Genomic DNA, 10,505 nt, shown 5'->3' with positions numbered 1-10,505 from the left:
ACGATTAAAGAATTAAAGATAATGTTCCCTTACTTCATTCCTGTTTGTTTTTTAGAGATTCCTTCATTTGGGGATTTCAGAGTTGGCAGAAAGGTTAGACTAAATGGATTAGAATTCGGTGAAGATAATGGTCCTATAAATACCAATGCAAAATATTTAAATTAAGCAAAATAGATTGCAAATCAAATTCTTTACAAAGCACTAGACAACATTCAAAATATTTGATTTGCTAAGTTTTGATAAGATTAGAACTTGGAATACTGAATTACACCCTCAATAATACAACTCTATTTTATCATAGAAAGAGTAACTGAAATAATGCCAGATAAAGAATCAAAAGCTTAATCCTCTTTTTCATCTTTGAAGGCAATGTCCAAGGAAGACATGTTGCTTTTAGGAAATTTACCTATATTAGTTATTGCTACTGGAGCACTGCTGCTCTATTTTATTATAATGTTGCATACATTGTTGCATGCAAGTATATGATGAAATTGCCTAATTATATGCATAGCAATAAATTAAAAAAAAATACCCTTTCTCCATTTTCTTTTTATTTTTGGGGTTGGGCAAAAAGGGAATTTGAAGGTAGGCTAAGGTCCTTTAAACAAAACTTTATTGTCTCATCTTTGGCCACATTATAGAATTTAAGGAAACAAATAGCCCTATATTTAGCAAACTGATCCACAATAGGTAGTGGGTTAGTTTAATATTGTTATTTACAGTTGTATGAATGCTTTACAATCATTTTCTATAATTACGGTTCTTCTTCCCTCTCTTCTATGTTAATAGACACTGCTTTCCAGCCAAGAAGACTGAGCTTGAGGTGATTAATGGTTGGTCTTGAGGCCCACGATATGGTCATTACACATTAAGATTTCGAAGCAGAGCTAACCAATGGTGGCCAGAATGAAAAAAAATAAGACCTCCAGAAACCACGACAAAATTCTCTTACAAGGGATATTAAATACTTCTATATTTTTATATTTATCTATCTTAATGGGATCACTGATGGTGAATCAGATGACCTGAAGTGTGAATCCCAGCTCTCTTCTTCTCTTTAGAGAGTTTCTTTCAAGTCTCTAAGTCCCACTTTACTCATCTGTAACATGGGGATGATAGTACCTATTTTAAAGGGTTGCTGTGATTATTAATGACGGAATGCAGGTAATGTGCTTAGCACAATGTCTACACGCATAGTATACACCTGTAAAAGTAGGTCGGTTGTTTACTGTTATTGTTCTATCAATAAATGCAAGAGCTGAAGGAGACCATGAAGATAGTCTTCTCTAACTACGTTTTGTAGATTAAAAAAAAAAAATCAAAAATGATTTTATTGTTTAAGATAATAAACTCAAATTAAAGCGGAACTAGAACTCAAACTCATGGCTTATTCCCAGCTCTTTTTACATTGCTGCCTCCAGTTTCCTATAAACCTGGGCAGTAAAAAGAGAAAAGTTAGATTGAAATATGTATGAGTACCCCACTTGGCTGTCAGAACTGATTTTCATGCTATTCTGCCTCCCAATCCAGGGTCATCTCTAACATTTATGGGGCCACATACAAAAAGTGTAAATATATCAAGATATAAACTAAACTACCTCCAATACTCCTACCTTGACAAACATCCCTTCCAAGCAGATTAGAAGGTCAGATTGAATTTAGAATTCTTGAATTCCTTAGATATGGCAGTGCAGAGTGATCTAGCTCCTGGACCACATTCTGCCCCATTCTTTCTCTATGTCCTAAACGCCACCGGGGACCTCATATGTGGGCCCTTGTTTACCCTTTGCTACATCCTACATGTCCAAGCTTCTCTCGCACAACTCTCCCAAACAAAAGGCCACCTCTTGGCTACTCCTTAGGCCTAAGGGTGTACATCCTGCAGCACATCCAGGAAAGGGACGTGTCCAGGCCCCAGAAATGGGTTTGAAGCCATTTAGTCAGAGAACATAGGGGTCCAATGGATGCAATGTGGCCTGGAGGAGGGAACAGAGCCACTTCCTTAGTCTGGCAAACTCCTCATCTCCTGGACCAGAGTGCAGCTGGAGGAAGACAAAGCCAGGGCTCTCTTGTAGGACAGGGTCCAAGAAAAGGATTCCCCCCTCCCCCTACCACCCCACCTTGTCATAAGAGTGACACTGCTCTAATTATTTGTTTAATTTTAGGCAAGAGTGGAACTAATCCCTTTCAATATTTGGTCACCTGTCTATCATCTTCCTGACAGAGTTCTAAGATGAATCTATTGACCAATAAAATCTATTTTCTTTCAGTTCTTCTGGATACAACATTTCTCAAGCTTATTGATTATTCGGTTAGATAAAAAATGACTCAGCCAACTTCAGGGCAATCAGTCTGTGTGATCACATTCCAGTGTCACACACCTTGGGTCCCAGGTGGCTCCGGGCTGGTAGAATTGTTTGACTTCATTCCCTTTCACCAAGAGCACGGGCAATTAACTGCCTTCATGTTTAGTACTCCAGTAGGATCACACTTGAACAACCGGAAAAGTAAACCTGTGTAGCCAGGAGGACTCACTTCCCTTGTGATGGTATCTGTAGCTGACTTCATGATGCCTTCAGAGAAAAAAGATCGACTATCTACCATTCCCAGCTTATAGATTTTCTTAGCAAACATTTACTGAAGTACCTTGTCCTCATGTTTTTTTCTAAAGAGAATAAAGATATTACTTAGGACTTCTCTTTTCAATAATAGAACATCCATTTTCCCAGTAGGGCTCAAACCTTTGTACTACACACAAAAAAAATAGCCCCAGGGCAAAGCTAGTCTAGAAAGAAAAGAATTGCAAAAGGTGTTTATTTAGAAAAGTGACAAGTTGCTTGAACACTGCTCCTTACTGAATACCGTAGCTTGTTCATCTTTTGAAAAACATTTGACATGCTGGGTATGAATGACTCCTTTGACATTTTCCACCTGAAAAATTTAGGCAAGTGATTCAATTTCTCAGTAAAAGCTCCCCCCTCTCTCATCAGTCACAACTACGCCTCACAGGGGAATTGTTCTGTGTTGGTCCTTCCTCAGTCACTGTTGTTGCAACTCTGTACTTTTCTGACTGTGTCTGTCAGGAAGGAGACAGGAAATTCTAGTCACCCTCACAGCAGCTGCACTATTCCTCCTATCCTCCTCCAATGACGTCGATTGGCTTTGGTGACACGAGGTCAGGAACTGAGCCACAGTGAAGGTCAGGAAGATAGGTCAGTGTTTATGCCTGTTGGGCTGGGGATCCTGCTGAGGCTATTCGGTTTCTTCCTTTCTATACTGTTTCTCTTTCCGTTCCTCTTTTTATAATGAGAGTCAAAGCATCCTGTTTTCAAAACATCTGACTGTTTTGCCACTGAGGAACTCATGCTCTGATGCATTTCACTGAAGTGTAAAACAATTCTTCTAATTCAGGAGGCGATAAAAGTTGAAACACCAAAATTAATGAGCAAATCTAAGAAGGCAATCTTGTTAAAGAAAACAGCCCAAACGCATCTAATTGAACTTGGGCTGCTAGTAAAAGGTTCACTAGATAATCTTTTTCATCTTGAAAAACAATGTCATGGCCTCATAAAACTCCTCCTTAATTAATCCCATCTTGTTGTAATTCTTGAGGGAAAAATAACCTATGATATTAACCCACCTGGCTGCATCTTTCTTCATAATTCTGAGACTCCATTTGGTCTATGGCCAGCATTAAGGAATGAGGAAAATTTGGGCCAAGGAGACTATATTTGTATAAGTCACAGAAATAATTCCTTATCTAACTCTAGACTCTGAAGCACACTTGGGAAAGCTAGTTACAAACTTTAAGTAACAGTTTTCTTCAAAATGTAACAGAGTTAGAAAAGAACGACGAATAAAAAACACAAGTAAATATGACAGCGTGCTCACTTTTCCTCCACTAGACACACTTAACTCTCCAGCAGCTGCATGTAGACCGGCACGTATGTAATTCCCAAACACCGCCTGAGCAAAATACCAGCTCTCCTATCACCATTTACTTGTAAATAAGTTCAGAGGTTGCAAACAAAACTCAGCAGTCACTCAGTGACATGACTAGTGACACGTACTTATTTGCGAAGATATGGTGGACTCTATTAATAAGTTATCATTTATTGAACTTTTACTATACATCAGGTGCTTTGCTGACCACTTTAGATGCATTATCTCATTTAATAGTCACAGCAACCTGCTGAATGAGGTACCATTTTTATCCCTGTTTTACAGATGAGAAAATTAAGTCTTAGAGCAGTTAAGTAAGTTGGCCAAGGTCAAGTAGCTAGTAGACAATAGAAATAGGATTTAAAACATAATCTTTTGACTCCAAAGCCCATACTTTTTACATGCTATCTCTACAGAACATCTTCACACTCACTTTCCAGTCTAAACCTCAGAGATTTGCCATGGCTCCGTTAGTAAATGAGGATAAGCAAAAGATGACCAAATAAAACTGCACAGTAATGATAACAGTGATAGTGATGATGACTGTATATTTAAACAGCAACTTGGATGGCATGCTTACATAATTTCAACAATACTTAAAACTGAATGTGACATCTTATTTCTAGCACAGATAATTCAATTCCCAAAAAACTGATATAGATCCATTTCTTTGTGGTGGCCACAAAAATATTTCCATTATTATATCATATTATATTATATTATATTATATTATATTATATTATATTATATTATATTATATTATATTATATTATATTATATGTGTCATGGATTAAACTTTACCTGAGACAATTATCTGGATAATCAAGATTATTCTGGGGGGGGGGGCTGGGAGGGGGAAACATAGTTAAGTAAAAAGAGTGAGATATTTTTTAAAAATTGAAATTGACTTCAGCTGTTAGGGGGCATTATTTATTCACTGGATAATTGCTTTGCCTTATAACCTTTCCACTGTAGACTAAGAAAATAGGTGATGTTGCATGCCTTCTACTTAAGTTACCTGTGTCAGAATTAAGGTTTAGCCTTTTCCTTGGGTTAGGCTCTGTTCAGCTGTCATTGCTTCCTGCACATGACACCACAAAGGAAGAGCAAAGCCTGAAGTGACTGGAATTCTTACTGGAACCTACACAGTCACTCGTCTCAGAGCCTAAGTACCTATGACACTGAATATGAAAGACTTTAAATAAATTCACAAGGTAGAGAATGGCTAATTTCAGCACTCCAGACACAAACCTAGCTAGACTCTACAACACATCAAGACTCACAATGAAAAATAATTTGCAGTTTCTCAATGAGTATTCTTTTTCTCCCCCGGAGTTAGTTGCCTACTTTATCTTGGTGACTCCAGAAGAAAGTATGTCCTTTATGGTGAAACCTGCTGAAAACTATCCCTAAATATTGGATCTACATCTTGTATGGTATCGATGATCACAAAAGGTATAGAATAGAGTATCCATTGGTGCTGCAAAGTAAGCTAAAGCCTGTGTGAAAATCCTTGTACATGGAGCCCAGGGCGGTTTGAAGAAGTTAAGCAGTTAAGCCCTTTCTCATGGGGAAGCGGTTGGTTAAGATTTACTACAATCTGGAAAAACCCAGAATTTAGCCTTCAACTGAAAACTTCAGAGAAAAAAGCAGTAAATAGTTAGATTTCAAACCTTTTCCTTATTTTCTTTTACTTGAAAATGAACTAAAATGTGAAGCGACTTTTTTTTTTTTTTTGCCTTATCATTAACCAATAAACAAAGACTAAGAGCCTCCCTCTCTCTCCATCCAGGATGTCCTAAGAATGCAATGCTTCCTTTGCTCAGGTCATCTGAGCTGGAGCCAGCAAGCTTTGATAGGAAGGTGATACTTTTAACCCCAGGAAAGAAGGAGGAGGGACACATGTTTGTTGGCATACCTCAGGGTTGTAAAGGGCATGCTGGCAGGTGTGGAGCAAGACCTCTCTTCCCAGCCCCAGAACCATAAGACAATACTTTCGGCTAGTATGATTTAAAATTCTGAAAATATGTACTTAAGAAGGTGCAGTGTTAAGGCTTTCTATATGTACACACACACACACACACACACACACGTGCGTGCACACATTCTCCAAGGGAAAAATACAAACAAAAAGCAACAACTCTCACTACATAAATTATCACTCTAAATCCAGGTGTTAATTAAACAAATTACATAATGATAGAGAATTAAAGGTCTTCAACATTGTTTTGTCTAGGGATTGTAAATAAAACAATTTCTTTGCAGTATTTGAACCTGATTTCAAATCATTTCACTTTGAAAAGCAGCGAACTTTTAAGAAATATCTTTCTTTTCTTAGAGACAAGGTATATTGTTTCTTTGTTTCTTTTCTTTTTTATCTTAGCCATGCCAGCATCGAAATAAATGTTAGGAAATCCCAGAATGTCCTTCTGAGAAGAATTTTAGGATTTATAAAACTTCGAGGCAAACCATTCTCTCCATCGACATATGAAGGTCATATTATTTTCTTGTTCAAAATATACATATATCAAACACCTTACTGCAATTCCACATTTTATACATTTTATCCTACAAATTCATTTAGATTTCATCTTCCTATAAATGGTTTTTAAAAAGATATTTTCATTTGTATAATGATTTGAACACTTTATAAACCTCTCTCAACTTAAGCATATTCCGTACTACATTAAGAAGAAAGAAATTTGGCTTCTGAGAATTAAAGCATAGTAAGGATTTTAAGCTTTGCTGTAGTATCAAGATCCAAGCAAAGTGTGACACTTAGAGACAGAATCTTCGGAGGCAGATCGACAAACCTATTCTTACAGTCACGTCCCCCAGTGCCACCTCTGTTGCAGGCAGAGGCCAGGGAAGCCCGGAGCTCTCTGCGTGGTCACACGTTAATGAATAAAACGGTCATTTCTTACCTTGTTAGAAGCCATCTCACTGACAGAGCGGTAGGTCTGTATGGTCTCTAGCTGGTCTAAGCACCAGTCCAATTCATCCAGAGTTTCCATTGCTAATTTTTGATAAGATTCTTCTGCAAACAAACACACAGACATGTAGTTAGGCTGGAGCGGCTGCAGGCTGTCCATAGCAGAGTCACTGTTGCCGCTGCTGATCCCAGTGCTACTGAAGGTGGCCCCGTGCTCCTTCATTATTTGCGCACGCCGACTCCTTCCTTCCAGCTCTCTCCACCAGGAGAACAAATCACCGTGGTGCTCTCTGCTGGGGGATGGCTGGTGCCAAGTTTTCACACACCCCGCCTGGATGAGGTGTCCGAGATCTACCAAGAGACTTCCTCTGAGGAAGAAGGCGGGGAACCGTCTCTTATAAGTTCATCTGCATACATGTGTCCTAAAACTAAAGGCAGAGGCGGTGAGTTTTCTCAGGCTCTGTCTGCCTTAGTCATCCTGGGGCTCTTTAGGGTGCGTGATGTCATTTCTGAGTGTTTGCCTTCTAGAGAAGACATGAGGGAAGAAGTGTTTTCTCATTTTGCTGTTCTTCTAAATGAAACATACAGTTGAATATTTGAGGGGAAACTGACAGTTTCATTGGAGGCTACACAGTCATTCATTCTGGGGAATGTGTACATGTAGGATCAACTTTAATTCAGCAAACACTGACCAGCACAAATGAGAGACGTAGGCTATTCCTCCCCTCTTCTGAATCTTTCTTTTAAGTAGAGGCAAAATAAGGGCTCCCTGATAAGACTTCAGTCTAAGAGAAATTGTCTGGAGTTTTATGTGAACACGTTTATTGGCCCGGGAGTCCGGCAGCTCTTGTTATACTAAACAAAGCTAAAACTTCTCCTCTGCAGCAGACAGGATCACAGGGAAATTCTGAACCGGACTTTCAGGTGGAGCCAGATGTGAACGCTGCAGATTTTCATTTCGATTAAAGCCAGGGGCTCTGATATTTCGCTGTAGGAATCTAGACTTTCAGGAAATATTTCTCAGTGGTCTGTTCAAAAAACATAGTTTTAAAGATCATATTCTTGCCAATTAGTAAAGCTCTTTTAAAATGTTCGCAACGTCATTCTGTACCTAAAAGTTTGTGAATCTAAACTAATACTCAAGGTTGTTGACTTGAGAACCCTATGTTAATAAACACTGAATTACTTTTATAAGTGCTAGATTGATTAATGATGCTACAGAAACTTGTAAAAATCAGACTCTCTTGCATACGTGACTGATTTTGAGGGGGAACTGCATCCATTAACTCTACCGAGCTTTCTGAAAGGCAAGCAGTGGGCACAAATTAAATTTAAAACGAATGGAATTCTATTATGAAGGAAAAAATTACACATATTCCTATTGTATTTAGAATATATTTTTCATATGTTCATACAGAAATTCTAGGGAGACCACACAGCTTTTTATTTTTACTTTAATTGATTTATGTGGGCAGCATTCATACTTGAAGCAGAAAAGGGAATACATGCAGAAAAGTGATTCCAAGTGACTGGCCAGAGATGCACATTTCAAAGAGTAGGTGTTTTGTTTATCCCTCAAATATGCCTTTGCTTCAGGATAAACAGGTTAAAATTCAATATCCTGTATGTCATACTTTAAAAACCCACAAAACCACTAGAGGTGACTTCCTCCATTTTTTTTTCGCACTCCTCAAAACGGTGCAGACAAAAATTGAGGTGTTTTTAGTAAAACTTATGTCAAAGCAGACTTGCATGTACCTTCTCTATGTTCTTCCTCTTCGATTTTGCATTGTTGCTTCAATGTAAAGAATCACCCCACTGACTCGCTAGCGTGTCTGAAACACCCCTTTCCCTCCTCTGTTTCATTCCAAAGAGCATTTCTTCCAAGGAAGCTTTTTCTGAAGTGACAGAACCTTCCCATTCTGGTTCCAGGCCTCTAATAAAAGAAAAAGTCCAACCACTTGCCAACAACTCGGGTCTTGCTACCTTGGTGTCTTCCACATCATAACCTGTGGTTCGTGGTAACTAAGGTCAGACATTCATCAAGATGGTGGAGAGCGAGTGACTTGCTCAGAGCCTTTTGAATATGCTCATATGCAAAACTACTGTAAGATGATATATCACATTTCTCCTTCATGAAGAAGAAAAAGGGGATCCAATTTCCACTCACACCTGACAAGGGAAATATAGTAATTATAGCAGCAGAAGCTCAAAGAAGTAGGACGACTCTTCAAAGATCCAATTAAGTGTTACTGCCATAACTCATCCATTGTCTATTACACAGAACAGGCACATATATGTTCCATGAGTTGATAAAATACGGAGATGTCAGCGACTGGACAATAGATGTGACAGGACCTTACTCCGCCACCCTCTCTTACCCTAGTCAGCCACAATATATTTCTTAATTGAAAAATATTACATTTTGAAGTTAATGAGGATTTGTTCCTTCCCAGTTTCTTAATATGTAGTTAAGACTTACTTTGTGTCCCTTTTAAAAGCCTTCTTATCACAGTAACTAAGGCAGGAGGCACAGATGTCAGAGTAGGCTACGTATAGGGGCATCAAAACCCTGATAATTATAGGCAGAGCCAAAGGAAAGGACCAATGCAGCTCAAGACTGACCTTCACATTATAACTCTGTAGCTCTAGCTCCAGATCCAGTACTTGGTACCTAGCAGATAGTCAGTAAATACTTGGAAGAATGGAAACAGAAGCGCTTGCCCAAGCCCTCTGCAAGTACTTGGGGAGCTAGAGGCTAAATGGAATATCTACAATACAGTGGAAAGAGCACCAGCTTGGAAGTGAGACTCACACATTTTGACTTTCTCTTCTACCACTTACTGTGTGTTCCTGGACTTCAATTTCCTACATCTTAAAATAAGGATACAAATATTTGCCTCACAAAGTTATAATGGGATTAGCTAAGATGACATATATAAAGTGTCTGGTATGGTAGCCAGTTCTTAGCAGTTGATAGATACATAGAGTATAATTATTAATGGCAATCAAAGTAACCCAAACTCTGACATTTAGGGGTGGGGAGGAATACAAAGGGAGATAGAATTGCATCTTCAACAAGGGTTTTTATAATCAGACCCAGCTACATAATTTGTAGAGCCCAATGCAAAATAAAAATGCAGGGTCCCTTGTTTAAAAAAACAGGAAAAAAAATGCTGTTAAAGGGAGTACGATGCTATTTCCTTTCTTCTGGAGTCTCTCTCTCTCTCTCTCTGTGTCTCAGTGGTATCATTTCTGTTTCTTAAACGTTTTGATTTTGATTTTAATATAGTTCTAGATTTACAGAAAAGTTGCAAAGATAATATAGAGAGTTCCTACATACTCCACATCCAGGTTTTCTTATTGTTAACATCTTTGTTGTTATGGCATATTTGTCACAATTATTGAATGGCATCGTGTGTTTTATTTACTCTTTAATGTCGTGTTCCCTCAGGACTGAGGACACCAGGAAGACAGTGCAGACCCTCACAGGACTCCAGAGCCCGGCACCCTATGACTTAGGGCACATGCACAGCTTGCCAGTTGCTGGGCTGTGCCTCCCTACCAGCTGCCATAATGATGTGCTATGCCCCAGCCAGAGGAGCAAGCTCTGTGAAAGCCAAATATTTGC

General features: G+C 38.7%; 1 protein-coding gene across 2 annotated transcripts in view; it reads right to left on the bottom strand.

The window, feature by feature from the left end:
* The window catches only part of PDE4B (phosphodiesterase 4B), a 467,156-nt gene that overhangs the window by 32,459 nt on the left and 424,192 nt on the right, over positions 1–10,505 (bottom strand). For both annotated transcript variants that reach the window (XM_036234930.1, XM_036234933.1), the window contains one exon: positions 6,867–6,979. In XM_036234930.1, coding sequence (XP_036090823.1) covers positions 6,867–6,979 — 113 coding nt within the window. The remainder of the gene's footprint in view (positions 1–6,866; positions 6,980–10,505) is intronic.

Source organism: Rousettus aegyptiacus, unplaced genomic scaffold, assembly GCF_014176215.1.
Source record: "Rousettus aegyptiacus isolate mRouAeg1 unplaced genomic scaffold, mRouAeg1.p scaffold_m13_p_1, whole genome shotgun sequence".
NCBI classification, from domain to species: domain Eukaryota; kingdom Metazoa; phylum Chordata; class Mammalia; order Chiroptera; family Pteropodidae; genus Rousettus; species Rousettus aegyptiacus.
The sequence above is the reverse complement of the archived record's forward strand: the minus strand, read 5'-3'. Positions and strand labels throughout refer to the sequence as shown.